The sequence below is a fragment of the Mauremys reevesii genome, linkage group 2, assembly GCF_016161935.1.
Source record: "Mauremys reevesii isolate NIE-2019 linkage group 2, ASM1616193v1, whole genome shotgun sequence".
NCBI lineage: Eukaryota > Metazoa > Chordata > Testudines > Geoemydidae > Mauremys > Mauremys reevesii.
In genome coordinates, this window is record NC_052624.1 from 172,638,208 (window position 1) to 172,658,561 (window position 20,354).

General features: G+C 42.7%; 1 protein-coding gene across 1 annotated transcript in view; it reads left to right on the forward strand.

The window, feature by feature from the left end:
* Positions 1–17,998, forward strand: part of LY86 (lymphocyte antigen 86) — a 109,323-nt gene extending 91,325 nt beyond the window's left edge. Inside the window, exons 5-8 of the mRNA XM_039523004.1 lie at positions 4,999–5,085; positions 6,174–6,302; positions 12,451–12,503; positions 17,030–17,998. Coding sequence (XP_039378938.1) covers positions 4,999–5,085; positions 6,174–6,302; positions 12,451–12,503; positions 17,030–17,113 — 353 coding nt within the window. The 3' untranslated portion in view covers positions 17,114–17,998. The remainder of the gene's footprint in view (positions 1–4,998; positions 5,086–6,173; positions 6,303–12,450; positions 12,504–17,029) is intronic.
* Positions 17,999–20,354: the final 2,356 nt, after the last annotated feature.

The following is a 20,354-nucleotide window of genomic DNA, read 5'->3' on the forward strand; positions in this document are numbered from 1 at the left end:
AAGGAATTCAAATGTGAAATTGCAGGACTACTAACTATAGTCTGTAACCTATCATTTACATCAGCTTCTGTATCAGATGATTGGAGGATAGCTAATGTGACACCAATTTTTTTAAATGGCTCCAGAGGTGATCCCAGCAATTACAGGCAGGTAAGCCTGACTTCAGTACTGGGAAAACTGGTTGAAACTTTAGTAAAGAACAAAATTGTCAGATACATAGATGAACATAATTTGTTGGGGAAGAGTCAATTTGGTTTTTGTAAATGGAAATCGTGCCTCACCAATCTACTAGAATTCTTTGAGGGGATCAACAAGCATGTGGATAAGGGGGATCCAGTGGATATAGTGTACTTAGATTTTCAGAAAGCCTTAGACAAGGTCCCTCACCAAAGGCTCTTAAGCAAAGTAAGCTGTCATGGGATAAGAGGGAAGGTCCTCTCATGGATTGGTAACTGGTTAAAATATAGGAAACAAAGGGTAGGAATAAATGGTCAGATTTCAGAATGGAGAGAGGTAACTAGTGGTGTCCCCAGGGGTCTCTACTGGACCAAATCCTATTCAATACATTCATAAATGATCTGGAAAAATGGGTAAACAGCGAGGTGGCAAAATTTGCAGATGATATAAAATTGCTCAAGATAGTTAAGTCCCAGGAAGACTGCGAAGAGCTATAAAAGGATCTCTCAAAACTGGGTGACTGGGCAACAAAATGGCAGATGAAATTCAGTGTTAATAAATGCAAAGTAATGCACATTGAAAACATAATCCCAACTATACATATAAAATGATGGGGCCTATATTAGCAGTTGCCACTCAAGAGAGAGTTGTTGGAGTCATTGTGGATAGTTCTCTGCGAATATCCAATCAATGTGTAGCAGCAGTCAAAAAAGCAAACAGAATGTTGGGAATCATTAAGAAAGGAATAGATAATAAGACAGAAAATATCATGTTGCCTCTATATAACTCCATGGTATGCCCACATCTTGAATACTGTGTGCAGATGTGATCGCCCATCTCAAAAAAGATATATTGGAATTGGAACAGGTTCAGAAAAGGGCAACAAAAATTATTAGGGGTATGGAACTGCCATATGAGGAGAGATTAATAAGACTTGGACTTTTCAGCTTGGAAAAGAAACAACTAAGAGGGGATATGATAGAGGTCTATAAAATCATGACTAGTGTGGAGCAAGCAAATCAGGAAGTGTTATTTACTCTCATAACACAAAAACTAGGGGCCACCAAATTAAATTAATAGGCAGCAGGTTTAAAACAAAAGGAAGTATTTTTTCACACAACACACAGTCAACTTGTGGAACTCCTTGCCAGAGGATGTTGTTAAAGCCAAAAGTATAACAGGGTTCAAAAAAGAACTAGATAAGTTCATGGAGGATAGGTCCATCAGTGGCTATTAGCCAGGATGGAGAGGGATGGTGTCCCTAGCCTCTGTTTGCCAGAAGCTGGGAATGGGTGACAGGGGATGTATCACTTGATGATTACCTGTTCTGTTCATTCCCTTTCGGGCACCTGGCATTGGCCACTGTCAGAATACAGGATACTGGAGTAGATGGATCTTTGGTCTGACCCAGTATGGCCGTTCTTATGTTCTGAAATCATCACGTATCCACTTGACTCCAGGAGCTGGGGCTTTAAGGAAAACAATAATTATCATGACTCATGACAAAATCATGAGAGTTGGCAACGTTGCTTTTATTTCTATTTAAAGGCTAGTTACTTTCTAAAAGTCTCTTAAACACAACACTACAGTGATTGAGTTGTAGTTCTCACAAGAGAATATTTAAAACCAAACAACAAGAAAATTCCACATTTTAAAGATGAGAAAAAAATTGAGACTTCTGAGGTTTATCAGGGCCACTGCAGGCAGGAAAGGAAAATAAACAGGCACAGGAGCTCTGGGGAGCTCTTCCTCTCGAAAAAAAGTTGTAGGATCAAATCTTCTACTCCTTAATCCAGTAAAACTTCTATTGCCGTCAGTGCTCCACTCATAGCTATCAATGTGTGCTTAATAACTATATACTTCATACTTCAATATCTGAGCCATCTTATCCAGGGCTACACATTTTATACACACTGGCTCAGGGACTACATTTTCTGACATATTCTGAACAGTGTTGAGCACACAGATGGTGCCCAGTGAATAATACAAATCATGATAATAATAATAAACTTTATGGATTCTGTGGATTAAATTTCTATTCTTTGTTCTGGAATTGGCCTGGATACAGCTAAAACCCTACGATTTGAGGCATAAATACATCTGATACTTTTATGACACTTTCTGATTCCTTCCTTTTCTCAAACTCGGAACAAAAAAAATGACAAAACAAAATGGTTTTCAGTTAAAACGTAAAATTGCACAGCAGCCATTGCTCTACAACCCAGCATAGGACAGAACCTGCCACCTCTTGGGAGTTGAGTGATCTCTTCTCATCTGACTCTCATTCTCCATCCTTCCTGACCTCTGTGCTGCTTTTCATGCTGTCAACCAGGGCATCCAGCCTAACCTCCTGGGACCATTTGCTGGAGTCTCAGAGAACTGGCCACCTTGGTTTTGTTCTCATCTATCAGAGTCCTCTTTTTTTGGCAGCATGCAACAGAGAGATAGGCTTGTCTGCTGGATACGGAGCTTTCTCTGAAAGACCTGAGTTCTACTTCCCCATAGACTTCCTGCATGATCTCAGGCCAGTGTGTTAAGAACATAGTTTCAAAACCTTTTCGGCACCCAAAGATGCAGCTAGGCATCTAGTGGGGTTTACAAAGCAACTAACCTTCTAGGCACTTTTGAAAATCATACTAGGTGCCTTTGAAAATCTGGCCTTTAGAATGAGTGTGCTTCAGTGCCCCATCTGTACAATGTACAGCACTGCTCTACCTCACCGAGGGGATGTGAGGAGAAATAGCTTAGACCTTGTGAGGCGCTCAGATACTACGGTGATGGGGCCACATACAGATAGAGTGGGAACTTCTCTATACCACTGCTATCTTTTCCCTTGGTTTTGGCCCCTTCTTTTCACATACATCCCAAAATCTCCCCCTTTCTGAATGTAACCTTGGCTCAGAGGGCTTGGCTGTATTTTTTCTGAGTCCCCTATGTTACCTCTAAAACAACCTTCTCCCTCCCAGCCACCCACTTCCCCAGGGATTCCTGTTTTACAGGCTAGACTTCCAGATCCTTAATTTAATCACCAGCCCTTCCTTATCTTAATCACCCTCCCTCTGTCTGCTAAACAAAATGCTGACTCCCTGCCGCAGGGGCACATCTCCTCTGCAGAGCTTACATTTCACACTAATGCTGTGCTGTAGCTAAGACTCCACCTGGGAGCTTGCACACTTCCTGAATGAAACTCGGGGGGGCTCCCGCCCCACTTTGCCCCCCAAATGGTGCCCCACTAGAATTGCAAAGATGTGAAACTGTCCCTATCCCACCATTTTCAGTTCAATAAAATGTCACCTACAAAGCTTGGGCTTAAGGTTTTCAAAAGTAGGAGCATAAAGTTAGGCTCCTAAGTCCTTAGCTAGGCACCTAAGCGACCTGATTTTCATTCACCAGGCAACTTCCCCTGAAGTCACCCATGGTTTCCAAAATGTTCTGAACAAGTTTGTTTTGGTCTATGCTAGGGGGTCTCAAACTTTATTGCACCATGACCCACTTCGGACAACAAAAATTACTACACAACGCCAGGAAGGGGGACCAAAGCTTGAACCTGCCTAAGTCCTGCTGCCCTGGATGTGGGAGCCAAAAGTCAAAGGGATTCAGCCCCAGGCAGGGGGCCTGTAACCTGAGCCCCGCCACCAGGGCTGAATGCAAGTCTAATGCCAGCCCTGATGATCTCATTAAAATGGAGTCGCAACCCACTTTGGGGTCCTGACCCACAGTTTGAGAACCACTAGTCTACACTTGCAGTTAAACCAGGTTCAGCGCTGGCTCAGCTGCAACTGTTGTCGACACCCAGCATCAGAAATGGATATGTTGACAAAGCCTTAAAGTATTAAATAATTTAAGGACTGGCCAGGTCCTAATGGCTAGAAGGCAGGAATGTAGTGGGAGGGAGAGGATTTGAATTTATACAAGAGTCTGGTCAGTTTCATGCTGCTATTCACTGATAGGCAGCAGTAAAACTGACAAGAATCATGTCAATTTCAGACAGCCCCAGCCCAGGTTTGTTGTACCCCAGCTCCCAAGCATCCAGCTTGGAGGCATATTTAATTTCAGAAACATCATGTTTCAATGGTGAAAAAACAAACAGATTTCAATTCCGGGGAAAAAATTAGTTTTTGGCTTTTTGTCGTGATTTGGGATGAAAAAATTTCCAAAAACTTTCACATACCTAAATTAAATTTCCCAGCCAGCTCTATTAGGCATTACTGCAATACAAATAGAACAGTAAATAATAATTATATTATTTATTATTATTATTAAGCACAAGTCACTGATAGAGGGAATGAGAGTTTAGGGCAGGGCTACCAAGATTGGGGGGCAAATGGGGCAATTTGCCCCAGGCCCTGGGCCCCGCAGGAGCCCCCACGAGAATATAGTATTCTACAGTATTGGAACTTTTTTTATGGAAGGGGTCCCCAAAATTGCTTTGCCCCAGGCCCCCTGAATCCTCTGGGCAGCTCTGGTGTAGAGACACTGGAAAGTGCAGCTGTGCAAGGACTCTTGTTTCAACTGAGTCCTGACTGCCAGCCCTGAACTCCCATTTTGAGTGGTCTCTACCCACAGCAGGTCCCAGCCACATTCCAGCTGAAAGCGAACGCAGTTGGGATTAGCGTGATGTCGGTGAAATAGGCACAGAGCAATCTAATCCTCTAGCCACACGATGTCGGAGTTTGGGGATTATGTTTGGAAGGATTTCAAAGAAAATGTGTGACTTGATTTTCATAAGGATTCTATTCTTTTATCATTATTTTTTATGAAGTAGAGTTCCCATGCATTGGAAATAAAAGTAAAAATCAATTGCCTGTTACCTTTTGGCAGATCCTGTGCAAGATTTTGCTCTTAGCATCGACGGTTGTTCCAATATCTTAACGAAAACTTTTAACATCAGAGCTGCAATGGTCTTAAGTAAGTAAAGTGCTGTTTTTGAGTGTTACAAATAAGATAAGTCATTGTGCATGTGTCAGTGTTAAGGAGGGTCTGATGAATAATAACCAAGTGCTTTTGACAAAACATGAGCGGGTTTATCGCTCTCATGCGAGGGTCCAGGGGCTCAGACACAGATTGGGCCTCAGGAGGCATAGATTCTATTCTCAGCTATGTCTCTGACCTACTGTGTGACCTTGAGTAAGTCACTTCACCCCTCCCCACCCCGGCGCCTTTGTTTCCCCTCCCACCCTTTGTCAGCCTGTTCACATTGTAAACTTGTTCTGGCAGGGGGTTGTCCTTCGGGTATTGTCTTTGCTGCAAAGTTAACTCAAGTTACTCCTCTTGAGTTAGCCTAGCTAGAGAGTGAGAGGGGCCACACTGCAAAATAACACTTGAGCTGCTGTGGCTACACTGGCCCTGCACTCACTCGTGTGCAGCACTAAGACTTCTGGGGGCATGTCTGTTTTCAGGGGTCACAAGCGAGACAAGTTTGAGGGTTCTATTACAATCCTTGCACATGCTTGTTCACAACCCCTGACTGTAGGGTTTGAATCCAGTCGCCTCAAAAGCAGGGGTTCTCAAACTTTTGTACTGGTGACTCCTTTCACACAGCAAGCCTCTGAGTGCGACTCCCCTTTATACATTAAAAACACCTTTTTATATATTTAACACCATTATAAATGCTGGAGGCAAAGCGGGGTTTGGGGTGGAGGGTGACAGCTCGCGACCCCCCATGTAATAACCTTGTGACCCCCTGAGGGGTCCCGATCCCCAGTTTGAGAACCCCTGCTCAAAAGGAAGCTACTCTTCATTCACTACATATCTTGTTATCTACCACCAGGAACAGTACAGGGCAATTTCTGTATCACATAATGTTCTATGGTTTCAGGCCAGGCACTCTCAGTGGAATTGGGGCCTAAATAAGAAAAGAATAGGATCTTATTTTAAAATAAATAATAAACTAATTATTTAATTCATTTAAATAATAAATTCATTATAAAATAAATAATAATAGCTCAATTTCCAAACAGTTCTCTCCCTGAACTCTTCTTCTGTTTTCTGCATAGGACACAACATCAAGGAACTGTCTATGAACATTAATCTCATCATAAATGGGAAGAGTATCCTCACCTACTCACAGAAACTCTGTGAGCCGAATGGCCGAAGGTTTATTTTCTGTGGAAAGAAAAAAGGAGGTAATTTTACCTAGCACACTAAACACTTGATGGGTGCTGAACACTGCAAGCAGGACACACCGGTGTGCTGCTGAATGTGCCACTACTTCCTAACATTCTGTTTACTGCAACAGAATGTTAGTGGATGACAGAAACACAGTAGGAGAGCGTCCTTTTATTTTTAAAGACTTCTTTTTGCATAATGGGCTCACTAGCTTGTGTTTTAATGGCACAGAGGTCTGAGTGCTATATACATCAGTGTTCAAGGGGGATTTAGAAGGATAATCTATAACTCAATATATAATGTAAATAAGTAGCATGGGCCTACACCCCTTATGTTCAGTAGCAGTCTTATTTCAGCAAGACTGCTTGCATATCTGAGGACTATTGCAGGATTGTCTCCTATTTTTGTAAAAGCAAGGGCTGAGCTAATGAACAAGGTTACTTGAGAAATGTCTCCTATCTAAAAAGTTGTTTTTCCTGTTCACTGATCCATAATCCTTTCATAGAAGTTGCGCCTGAGTAAGGATTAAAGACTGCACCTAGGGTGACCAGATGGGATGAAGAAAATATCGGGACACATTGGGAGGAGTCCCACCGGCGGAGCAAAAAAAAAAAAAAAAGCAGAGAGAAAAAAAAACAGAGTCCCGAACAAACATCAATCGGGATGCGGGACAAAGGCCTAAAAATCAGGACAGTCCTGATTTTATCGGGACATCTGGTCACCCTAACTGCAGCATTTGGACCAAGATACATTATGGTACCATCTAAGGTGTTTGGTTTTATTTAAGGATCTCTAAATTCTTACTCTTCCTGATGCCAGGCTCATTTCTTTGGGCTGATTTGAAAAGAAAGGTGGGTGGAGGGCAATTTCCCAGGGAGTTAAGAGAATGGCAGTTCAGTAAGTTAGTTTTGAAAGCTGTTTTTCCCCAGTCACCTGCATCTCCATCAGCACTACAATAATTCATTTGCTGTAGGGCTGTGGGTTTTGTGACCGCACACTGCACTGTGGACAAGATGGCCTCGGGGGAATTGCTAAGACATTTCACACAGTACAGAGATATCAAAAAGAATAGCAGAGAAATACTGCATGAGCAACCAATTATGTAAATTCTGCAAGCCAGATAGACAGAAAAATTAAATTCAGAGGCTTTCTCAATAGTGTATTGAATTAAAGAAAAAATAAGACACCCACAGACCTACTGGAAGACTGTCTTATTCTGACAAAGTGCTTAATAACACCCTGTAGAAAACACATTAAGGAGAACTAGAGTCGATCCTGAGCCCAGCACAAGCTGCTGTTTACACATTAAGCCTCACAGCCAAACCCTTCTGGGGTACGCAGGCCCTTAATCTTAGCCTGGCAGGGAGACTGTTTTCACTAATTGAAGTACATCATGATATAAAACAACACTTGATTGTTTAAATAATGCCATGTATCTTCATTTAGAAGCTGCCCTCAGTGAATGACAGAACCTTATCACACAGTTGTTAATAGAAGCCATGTTATTTAATAGCCACCTTCATTGGGTAGTCAGGACTTTCCCATGCAATCCACAGAGGGAAGGGGTTAAGTTTGCTAGATGATGGGGCTCCAAAATGGAGATGTGGTATTTCTAGATAGTCAGTGTACGTTTTTACACTATATTATAATGCAGTTTGATCTCCAGCCCCACATGGAGCAGCTCAGCACAGCCACGTTTGAAGGCTGTGTCTACACTAGCACTTTTGTCAATATAACTTATGTCACTCAGGAGTATGAAAAAACAACCTTCTGAGCGACATAAATTACACTGACAAAAGCTCTGCTGCAGACTGCACCATGTCAGTGGGAGATGCTCTCTTGCCAACATAACTAGTGCTGCTCGTTGGGGGTGGTTTAATTATGGTGACAGGAGAGGTCTCTCCCACTGGCATAGAGCAGCTACACGGGAGACCTTACAGCGGCGCAGCTGTAGTGGTATATCTGTGCCACTGTAAGGTCTCTAGTGTAGACATGGCCCGGTTGTTAGCATTGGTATTAAACTTGACCATTGCCCTGTGTAGCGAGGGCCATAATTTGAGCTGTCAAATATGAGGTGAAGGAAATGTGAAGATGGCAGACCGTTCTCTTTTTAGGGCTGAATTTTGTAAATTAGAGCCCCATTTTCATTGCATGTTGAGTAACATTTGTAAAGCAAATTTTATTTGACCTCAGTTTAAATATAGTTGCAAGCAGGTTTTGGTTGGCCACTGTAGTGAGAACAAAGACTGTAAAGCTTTCTCCTACCCTGCTCCTAAACAAGCCACAGGCTTTATAGTTCGTTCCATTTATAGATCTTGTGGATCTTTTTTGAGAGAGCTAGGAATATACAGGGCTGATTGAGAGGAGGGTGTCGTGGAATGTAATTGAGGAGGAGTCAAAGGTGGCTAATAGAGAACATTTTCCTTCCTCTATTCTTTTACTTCTAGATGAGCAACCCATGATTAGAACTATCTTGTCAGAACAAACATGGATGGATGTTTTACCAACATCTTCGTTTCAATTATAGTATTTGTTACCTATCTTTTTACTTTTATTTAAACAAATTGTATAATGGTCACAACCGGACTAGCAAAGTTCACGAGGGATCTCAAACATGATTCCGAACAACTTATGTCTGTTTCTTTGAGATCTAAACGTATTATACTCGCTTCAGTTCCAAAGAAGGCAAAGAGGTGAACTTTAGCAATGATTTTTTTCACTACTAGAGTCTTTGTGGTATTAAGTTTAAAGATGAGCTTCCTCTCTCTAGGGAGGAATTTTTCTGATCGTCATTCATATCCCACACAAGAAAATAGTTACATAAGAGTTAGGATTGCTCAAATGTACTTCCCATCAACGCAATCACAAAAAAACAGAAAAACCACCCATTCTGGTAACTTTAGGATCCACATCCAGCACAACTCAGAGACCTTACCCAATTAATGCCCAAACACACTCACAGACTTTGCGGCTGCACAAACTCACTTTTTCACATCCAACATAGGATGCTCAAAGCACACACCCAATGTCTTGCAATCACACGCAACAAAAAAACCTTAACTCGGACCTTAGTTACAAATGAACATACACATGTAAAAGCAGCAAAGAATGCTGTGGCACCTTATAGACTAACAGACGTTTTGCAGCACGAGCTTTCGTGGGCGAATGCCCACTTCGTCGGATGCAAGATGTCTCTTGCACCCACAAAAGCTCATGCTGCAAAACGTCTGTTAGTCTATAAGGTGCCACAGGATTCTTTGTTGCTTTTACAGATCCAGACTAACACGGCTACCCCTCTGATACTTGACAGGATTCTTTGCTGCTTTTATAGAACCAGACTAACACGGCTACCTCTCTGATACATACACATGTAATGGCTTGTGTGTATAATGAGTTACACTTGCAGAGTATAAGATGTGAAGTTAGGTATTTATTTTGAGTACAATTGTGAGGAAATGGACATGTATTCTCAACAAGCAGCGGCACCACAGAGCTGGGTTCTGGACTGATCTGCCATATGACCTTCAGTAAGAAACTCATCCTCTCCACCTCAGTTTCTCCCACCCGTAAAGTGAGTTAATGATACTCACCCAGCTCCAATATTTATAGATGAGCACTGTTCAGATCAGTTCTGAACCAACAGAATTCATGGCAGTTGTGCCATTGAGTTGAATGGGTGCAGGATCTGGCCCTAGAAGAGCTAAGTATTACTGTATTATTACTCACACAGAAAAAAATAAAAATTCTGTAAAGGTTTAAAGCCCAGAAAAGGAAGAGGTGGGTGTAGATGTACTGGGGCCTTTATATAGTGTAACAAGTGTGAGAATGTTCAAAGATTTTCAGCCTAAGAAAGAGTTGAGAAAGAGGCGTCAGAATTTCATTATAGGTGTTTTGTCAGAAATGAGAGGCAACTTCACAAGAACAAGTAACTTGAAGTAATTCTCAGGAAATTCTTACCTGCTCCACTCCCTATTGTAAATTGCTAGAGACCTGTTGATGGCAGGGAGGAGTAAATTACTTTTGTTAGGAAGTAAGAGTGAAAAGAATCCACAAAATAGAAAAGAAAGCCCGAAGTCAGCAGTACCTAGAGACCTTTTTATGATGTTCTGCAGAAAACCTCTTCAGTCATGTTAGCCCTTAAGAGAAGGGTTGAACATGGAAGATAGTGCAAAACAGCCAATGTTCTTGGGACATTAATAGATGCTGTGACTTATTAGTATCTTGCACATATGAAGATGGGGGAACCTTTTGACTGGAAAGTTTGCCATGATTTGTGAATTGATCCCATAAATAAGATCAATCGTTCACACTATATAACCTATGTGAACTCAGACAGGAAAGTTCCAAAGAGGCAATACTTTCCATTCAATGCACAAAGCTAAGTGTTTGTCTTATTTATAATTACTGCAACTAATTTATCTCATTTGCCCCCCACTGATAGGTAAATGCAAGGGTTTAGGAAGATGTACTGTATCGAGAATACTATGTTAAACTGGAATCCCAAAAGCAAGACATGCATTCAGTGGGATTCAGCCTTGGGAGACACTGTTTTCTGCTGTAGCCCCAGCTTTGTAAAGTCCATGGAGAGGCAATCACACTGGTTTCAGAGACCTGGTTTAAACAACACAGCCACCAAAGTCAGCTAGGGGTTTGGTCATAAAACACAGTAGACCTATTGATTCAGAACATCTCCTGGGAGCCTCCAGTAGCTGAAGATTAAAGCTGCTCTCATCTCCCGCAGCAGAAGCCCACCTACTGGTACAGGGGAGAAGAGTCCATTTCCCCATCTGTGAAGTGGGACTGATATTCACTCAGCTCACAAAGGAATAGAACTCAGGGGTGCACAGCTCCTATCTCCTACTAAATTCTAGATCGGCTCCCCCAGATGCCCCAAAGAATAGTACTGGTGGTGGTGGTAGTCCTAGGAATAACTCCTACTGCTACCACCTCAAGCAAGAGTATGGCCACAATGCATGGGCAGGACTTCAGGGTCTCCTAATGGGGGAAGTACATCTACAGCCCAGGATTGCCTTAATCTAGCCCTGGTGGGATGGTCAAAGATGATTTATGGTGTAGTAGAAAAATTAGTATCTACCTTCACCAGGGAGATATTAGCATCCCCACACGTTCAGAAGCATGTGTGTTGTCTGATCTTGTCTAATTCAGTTTCAAACATAGGTTTTGCAAAGCTAGCACACAGTCATTTCACTTTTAATCTCTTGCCAGTTCTGAAATACTCCAGGGCTGACTCCATTGACTCACGTGACCTGTGAAGAGTCTCTATCTCCAACTGTTAGAGAAGGATTCAGAGCTCATACTTCCTCCACTTTTGTCCTCTGCTGCTGTTCAGGACTTGTTGGGCAGTTTGATCCTGGTTCCAAGCTGCCTGTCCCACTTGCTGCATTTTCCTTCTCAAACACGGCCCATTACAGGAGATTCTACAGCAAGGGGTTGCTTTCTGCACTGCACTGTCCACACCAGCACTTTACAAATAGGACAGCTCCCATCTACACCTCTGCTTCTGCAAATGCTCAAACCCCACTTTTTTTTTTTAATAAAAGAGGAAATGAAGGCAGAGAGGGCAAGTGACTTGCCTAAGGGGCCCAAAATGTCGACATCAACACTGGGATTAGAATTCAGGATATTTTAGCTGCTGACCCTAAATCCAATTCACTAGACTACAGCTGGCTCATGGCCTGGACTCTCCAGCTGCTTCACCTGTGCCATGGGAAGCATTTTCCTTTTCAAAGAGCTGTTGCCATGGTTGCTCACTTCTGTGCATGAAGCAGGAGCCTTAGAGTCTGAGGCTTCTCTGCTGCATCGAGTAATGACTCAAAATTTTAAAAATACTGCAAAACTCTGTTCTGTTTAGTTTTGCTAGATCCTAGACAGGAGTTATAGGCCCGGATTCTGCAGACATTGAAGCACCTGCACAACTTTACTCAGATGGGCAGTGATGACACTGGAACTCTGCATAGTCTCTCCTACACTAGGAACATGGTCCATACCTTTACGCTTCTCTCAGAGAGTTGTTGTCCATAAAGCTTTTTTAAGTCCTAGAGCACTTGTCACTAAGGGTTTCAAAGTATTGCTATAAAACAGTGCATACTATCACCTGCTTGTTTCCTTTGTTCATTGCACAATCATCATCCATTTGTTTTTCAGAACATATCTACTACGAAGGGCCTGTCACACTGGGAATCCATGAAATCCCCCAAGTAAGTTCCCTGTGGTTATGTCCTGAAATCTAAGAATTACCTGACTAAGAGCAAAAAGCGCAATAATAATGTGTGATTTCAACTATTCCCATATTGACTGGGTAAATGTCACCTCAGGGCATGATGCAGAGATAAAATTTCTAGACACCAACAGTGACTGCTTCTTGGAGCAGCTAGTCCTGGAACCCACAAGGGGAGGTGGCAATTCTGGAGCCCAGAATCTGGGCCAAGAAGTAACTATGCCTGAATCAATCAGTAATAGTGACCATAATGTACTTACATTTAACATTCTCATAGAGTGGATAAAAGCCCCCAAAAACCTACTACGGTAACATTTAACTTTGAAAAGGTGAACTACATAAAAATGGGAATACTTGTTAGATGGAAAATAAAAGGAGCTATCATAAGGGTTAAATGCCTGCAAGTAGCAGGGGTATTATTTAAAAACACCATAACAGAGGCTCAAACTAAATGTTTACCCTCAACCAGAAAAGACAATAAGAGGACTAAAAGAATGCCACCATGGCTAATAATCAGAGTGATGTTTAGAAAGACATCTTGAAGTCACTGTGGATAGTTCTCTGAAAACTTCAGCTAGGCGAACAGCAGCAGTCAAAGAGGCTAACAGAATGTTAGCAACTATTAGGAAAGGGATAGAAAATAAGACAGAAACTATCATAATGCCACTCTATAAATTCAGGTGCTCCCACACCTTGAATACTGTGTCAGTTCTGGTCGCCCAATCTCAAAAAGAATATGGAACTGAAAAATGTTCAGAGAAGGGCAACAGAAATGATCAAAGATATGGAATGGCTTCCATACGTGGAAAGACTAAAAAGATTAGGGTTGTTCAGCTTAGAAAAGCAATGACTAAAGGGGGATATGGTAGAGGTCTCTTAAATCATGAATGGTGTGGAAAAAGGGAATAGAGAAGTGTTAGTTACCCTTCAGCAGGTTTAATACAAACAAGAGAAAATACTTTTTCACACAATGCACAATTAACCTGTTGAGCTCATTGCCATGAGATGTTGTGATCGCCAAAAATGTAACTGGGTTCAAAAAAGAATTTGGTCAATTCATGGAGGATAGGTCCATCAATGGCTATTAGCCAAGATGATCAGGGATGCAACCCCATGTTTGGGATGACCCTAAACCTCTGCCTGCCAGAAGCTAGGAGGGAAAGATTCAACTGCCCTGTTCTGTACACTTCACCTGAAGCTCTGGTATGGGCCACTGTTGGAGACAGGATACAGTGACAGACGGATCATTGGTCTGACTCAGTATGGCAAGTCTTATGTCTTTAAGAACCACCACATTGTCCTACCAGAATGTCCCTAGTACAGTAACAGATTCACTCTTCTAGTACTGGAGGCTGGGGACATTCAGCACGGTTGGTTTTCCCCATGTTTGTAGTTTGTCCCTCTAGTACACTGCCCTGCCCTGATTCTTGCATTGGTAGCAGGGGAAGCAGCGCCTCCTGGTGATTCCTAAGAGGAAGGTCACCTCTGCAAGGGCCCATTAGCACCACTGGAGCAATGTTTTCTATACCAGTAGTTGCTGCAAGGAGCTTAAACTTGCTGAAGTCTTAAGATGAGAGTCAAGGGTAGTGGGGAAGGGGAAGAAATGGAGAAAGGAAGAAGTGGAGAGGAGGTGAAAGGAGTTTAGACTAGAGGACACAACCTCTCTCTCCCCTCTTTTCATTCCTATCAGTCCTTCACTTCTACTCTCATTGGCCTATTTTACCACCTCCCCTTCCCTGCTTATCCATTATGTCTTTGGAAGTAGCATACTCCATACTGAACCAATCTCCTGCTTGAATTTCAGCAGACAGGCACACAGTGCCAGAGATGCTGAAAGCCTCCTAGCATCTGTTTACCTGCCCAGGCACAACTAAACGCTGTCCTCGGCCAGGCAAAGACACCAACCATTTGCCAAAGAATTGAGGAGGCCAGTGGAAGGGGGCACAGGGGTCTAGATCAGAGTGGCCATTGGTTAAGAACTTGCAGGTGGGGAGAATCATGGCCACCAAAACTAAAGTGTACAATCCCATTAAGCAGTCAAGGACCTACTACCGCTTCATTCTGCTCATGTTGACTAGTATATAATTCCATGAGACACTGATAAGCAACTTGGCCCATAAGTAGTCCCACTCTACAATAAGGTACTTAAAGTGAGTAAAGATATATATTTCATAGATTTTTAAGGTCAGATGGGACAATGAGATTATCTAAGAAAACCTTCTATAAGAATCTGGCCCTGTGAGAGTTAGGGAATCCAGACCTAAATAAGAAAGACAGTCATTCTTCTCAGATTTTTTTATTTATAAGAATTCATTTTTCCAAATTATCAAAAGGTTATAATAAAATTTAAAGAAATCCAGTCATTCGAGAACAATGGGGACAGGTCACAACAGCCCCATATTCAGGCAAAAGACTATATAGCACTGAAGAATTACTAAATTTATAAACAACAGAACAGGAAACCAACCTCAATTACCTAATAAGGGCCAATTCTTCCACTCTGACCCATGGGGAATAAGGTACTACTCAACATGTATATGGGTTGCAAAATCTGGCTCTGATTATTATAAACATTGATCTAATATCAGCAACCCCAAGAGAGTCCAGAGGCAACACATGGGGAGAAGGCATGTGAGGTCACATGCCTCCCCAGATTTCTGCCAAGGTTTGCGGGCCCCGCTCAGTCACATGGCATGGCGGAGCCCATGAGCTGTGCCCCATGGGGAGAACCAGGAGCAACAGCTGGGAGCCGCAGGGAGGGGCTGCTGCTTTCCAGGCAGGGAGACTGAGAGTAAGGGGGAGGGACCTGCCTCAGGGGGAGGAGGGCAGTGACGAGCTATTTCAGGGGTGGCCAAACCTTTAAATTTTGCCCCTCACTACCACTCACAGCAGATATGAGTTGTCTCTGAGAGACTCTGTTCAGTGGAATCCAGCATAGGCGCCAACTTTCCCGGGCGCTGGTGGGAGCTCGCACCCCCTCGCCCCTGGCCCTGCCCCTACTCCAACCTTTCCCCGCTCCCATTCCAACCCTTCCCCAAAGTCCCTACCCCAACTCTGCTCCGTCCCTGCCCCTATTGGACCCTTCCCCAAAACCCCGCCCCAGCCCCGCCTCTTCCCTGAGCACACCGCATTCCCCGTCGTCTGCCCTCCCTCCCAGTGCTTGCCGTGCAAAACAGCTGTTTGGCGGCGCAAGTGCTGGGAGCTCGGGGGAAGAAGCGGGTACGCAGCACGCTCAGGGGAGGAGGCAGAGGCAGAGGCGAGTTGGGGAAGGGGAGCAGGGTGGGGAGCTGCCGGTGGGTGCAGAGCACCCAGCAATTTTTCCCCATGGGTGCTCCAGCCCCAGAGCACCCACGGAGTCAGCATCTATGGAGTCCAGTACAAACAAGGCTATATACTCAGGAACCATGTTGTCATGGGGTCTCCTCTAGAACCTACACTGTACTGTCCCCAAAGAGAGGTTCAAGGGGGAAGAGGCCAGTTCCTGTTGCAGAAATCCACATGGTACAGAGAGGAGAATCCCCAGGAAAACAGTCAATTACTAGATGCACACACCCACCACCTCAAAGCCAGAGAGCTCTTAACGCCCAGAGAGGTTTCTGTGGGCTCAGGCCAAAGGCAGCAATGCTCCTCTGAGCCTCCACACTGCTGGCAGGTTTCCTGCCCAGTTTCTGCAGAGAAGATCAAATGTGGCTCAAAAATCCAGAATTAAAACAAATTTCTGTGTTAAATCCTCCTCTCAATCTCTGAAGTAAGCTTAGCCACCTGACTTTCCCAATATTTCTGACTGTTAGGAGGAGAGAGATATTTTGACCTATGAAATTAAGATGTTCCCTAAGCCCAGGTCTACACATTTGGACTGTGCATAGTTTCTCTTTTACATTGTGCAGAGTGCTGATGTGAAATTGTCCCCGAAGGAAGCGTTATTGTTACCACCTGTTTTGTTGGAACTAAGATACAGCAAGTTCTGTGTCTGTGTCATGTGTTTCTACAGATGATGCTTTTTTTAAAAATACCCAATTAATATGTTAACATCTGTGAAAATTCATCTGAAGTTATAATAGTGCAATATTTGAACAATAAGATTAGAATGGGATGAATCCCAGTCAAAAGAACATTTCTCCCACTCTGATTATACAGCAGCTGCAAAGTAAAGAAAAAGCCTTAATAACAAAAGCCAAGGTGCAGTTGTTTCAGAAAGAGCAAGAAAAGCTGCATGGACCTGAAAGGAATTTTTAAATATGAAGAGTTTTATTTCCCTATAGAAGCATTTACCACCATGTTTTAATTTTGAATTTGCTGCGCTATCAACATTTGACATCTATGAAGAGGGGCATTTGGCAAGAAAAATGGGCCACACCTTTTACCACCTTTGAAACATATTTGGACTGGAAGAGCTTTCAGGAGGGGTATAACAATTTTAACAAAAAAGGGGACTCTCTTCTATGAAGAGAGGCAGTTCTGTACTATTTGTGTGCTAATCTAACGTTTTGCTTTTGTTTCACACAGGGAGAGTACACAGTTTCAGTGATGCTGTATAATGAAGATCATCTCACTGTTGCTTGTGCTGATTTTACCATAAAAAATAAATAATTTTTCCCCATATAAAGCAAAGAAGTGATCAGAAACAGTTCATTTAAAGGGGCAGGTCACCAAAATAGTGCAAGCTTTGTAGCTGAGAAAGCTAGTTATATTCTACAGTGATATTGAAGGAAATAATTCCACTCAGAGGTTCAGGTGCTATTCTTGTTTATAATCTATTGCTTTTAGGAAGTCACTAGAACCCCAAGAGATAATTTATCCTATGACATTCACTGTACTCCATTTGTTTTTGTTTCTATAATATATGGCTGCTTTAAAATAGCAAGAGTTTTAAATGCTCAAAAGCCTTCTAGTCCACTAACTGCAGAACTGCATGAAACAGGCATTGCTCAGTGAGCTGTCTAGCAGGAGGAGATCAGAGCTTTTTTCCTGGGCTACTGGAGGCAGGAGGGAACTTAGCACAGTGTTTCCCAAACACAGGCATGCCTGCTAGAGCGATGGCTTTTGTGATTGACACTAGGCAGGGAGTTCCAACCACAGAACCCTTTCCTACCTGAACTTGGTGCAGTGAATGTCTGTATCATTTTACACATGCTCATTTTACACAATGATAGACTTGGATTGTCCCAGATTTCAATTTTGTTCAGTCTGACATGATAGGGGATTTGGAGCAACCTTAGTTTAACTAAATGAGAGGCAGGCCAACATTATACCAGAGGAGAGGAGTTGCAGTTGCTGCATTAAGAGAAGAGGACACTGGCACTGCCCAGGTCTTACTCTTAGAAATTGATGCCTTGGGAACCACTATACTGCACTCAGTCTCTGGTGGGGAGGAGGGAGTGCCTCACATTATCCCTTCCAAATTCAGTATAGTTCAGTACCTAACACAGGGCCATTTAAAAAAAAAAAGCTTCCAATATCTTACATTGGCTATTACAATATCAAGGTCAGAAAGGCACCTACCCCACAGTTAAACTCTCAGCATGCATTCAGTATTGTGCATTTAACATTTGCAATCAATACAATGTAATGTTACAAAAAGCTGCAGATACCAGCTCATTTATTAACGGTGAAGAAAACCAAATTATTTATGTTCAGGAAGACATACGGAAAGTAGGGGAAAGGCCTACATGATGTGGAAGTCTCTTCAGACATCCTGATTGCAGCATTCATCCACATACTTTTACAGAAGCTATAGCATAACCTCACTGTAGCCCTGTACTCTCTGTGTAGACTCTTTTTAATAAACCCATGAAAGAGAGACCCAAGAATGTGAACAGAAGTCTTCCACCTGCTATTTGAGCAATCCTTGTGTCATATCTGTTCTCTGGAGTAACAGCACTCCACTCTTCGACTTTTTGGATTTGCTTTTTTGTTTTTTACGTCCTTTCTAATGACATGTGAACGATCCTGCTAATATGCTATTATGGCCATCTGCTTCTCAATAAAGTCATATGAAAAAGAGTCTTTTATGTTCTTTTTTCTGTTTAGGTATTTTGCCTCTGAGGTCCACCCAAAAGGTAAAGCCAAAAACTCAGAGAAAAAGTTACCATTTCTTGCTTGAGACTTGAATATCCTCTCCTCCCTGGCTTTAACAATGCAGAGAAATATCAGGGTAAGAGATATAAGCCATCTTCAGTTCTCTCAGAAAGAAACATTCCCCAACTGTTGCCCCGAGATCTCATCAAAAGAATGCATCTCTGAACGAACAGTGCCCCCTGATAAATAACTATTGTGTTCTGAGATGGTCCTCCATTTCCCATCCATGCAGTGGACCTGTTAAATCCAGTTTCACCAACTGTGTTCAAGTCTTCAGGGACCTGATCTATACTATGAAGTTTTACTATGACTGAATATAGTTGTGAATAACCATGTTAACTGACAGTGTTCAACACAAATTAACAGGCAAAGTATAAACAAAACATTCAACATACTGACAACTAATTGTGATTAAACCTTGCTCTGATCAGGGTTTAAACATAATGAGCTGACGCTATATTGAACACAATTTATCCTAGTTGCCTGCTAAACAGTACTCAGCATCATGTTAGTTAACTCAGTGGGTCAGAACTGCGCTCAGCGACAATAAAGCTATACAGGGTAGACCTCTGAGGAAGTATGGGATATCAGCCCACATACAAAAGTTAGGCAGTATGGTCCATGTGGATGTGCACACAATGACTATGTTATGGAAAAGCCACCATGGAGACTCACTTTAACTCTTTGTAACCTGCCCAGAAGAAGGTATCACAAAAATGGATACAAAAATGGATACAAAAAAATCTCAAAAGCTTGTACCTTCCACCAGAAGTTGGTCCAATAAACGATATTACCTCACCCACCTTGTCTCTCACAGAAAGAGTTGTAATTTATAGTTTTTTCCCATAAATTTAAGCCCTCTCTACAAGACTCCTACATGGTTACAAAAGTCCGAACAAACTGACATGGAGAAGAAACCATCAAAATCGCATCTAGCAGCATTAGTAGCACACGGAAATGTTCCCTAAGTCCAGCTCGCTTCCATGACAAACCTTGCCCCTAAAATCCTATTGGATGGCCTTGCCTTCAACCAACTGACCATACCAGATGAAAAACAATCCCAAGGGCCTTCACTAGTTGAAACACCTCCAACTAAAATAAGTGTCCCCTACGACCTAGACATTGACCGGGCTACCAAGTTCTTCAATCCAGAAGCATACCTCCAAAAATTTCCATTACCAGAGAAATAAATAAACTGGTCATCTCTTACTTAAGGTGTGGTACTACCCATGTGCTGTGGACAATCAGTTACGCAATAAACTACACATCCGAGCAACAAAACCTCATCTCCAGAAATCAGACTTCTATCGCCTGAGCTAAAATAGATCTCCCTTTGGTGTTAACTGTAGCAGGTCCCTTAAGATATGTTTACACTGCAATAAAACACCAGGTGTGGCTGGTCCATGTCAGCTGACTTGTGCTCACAGGGCTCAGGCTGCCGGGCTGGAGTCTGGAGCTTCAGCTGGAGCCTGGGCTCTGGGACTTTACTCCTTGCAGAGTCTCCAGAGTTCGAGTTCCAGCCTAAGCCCGAATGTCTACACTGCAATTTTACAGCCTCACAATCCAAGCCCCAACTCGGGCCAGCCAGGGGTATTTAATTCCTGTGTATACATAACCTTGGCCTCTTGATGGACCTGCTACTAGAGGATTTCACACAAATACACATACATAAAGCCAGTATATCACACCAAGATCAGCTGAACAGTCCTTGGGTTCCTAGCACAAACACTGCTTGTCTCTTGCTGTCAGAGAG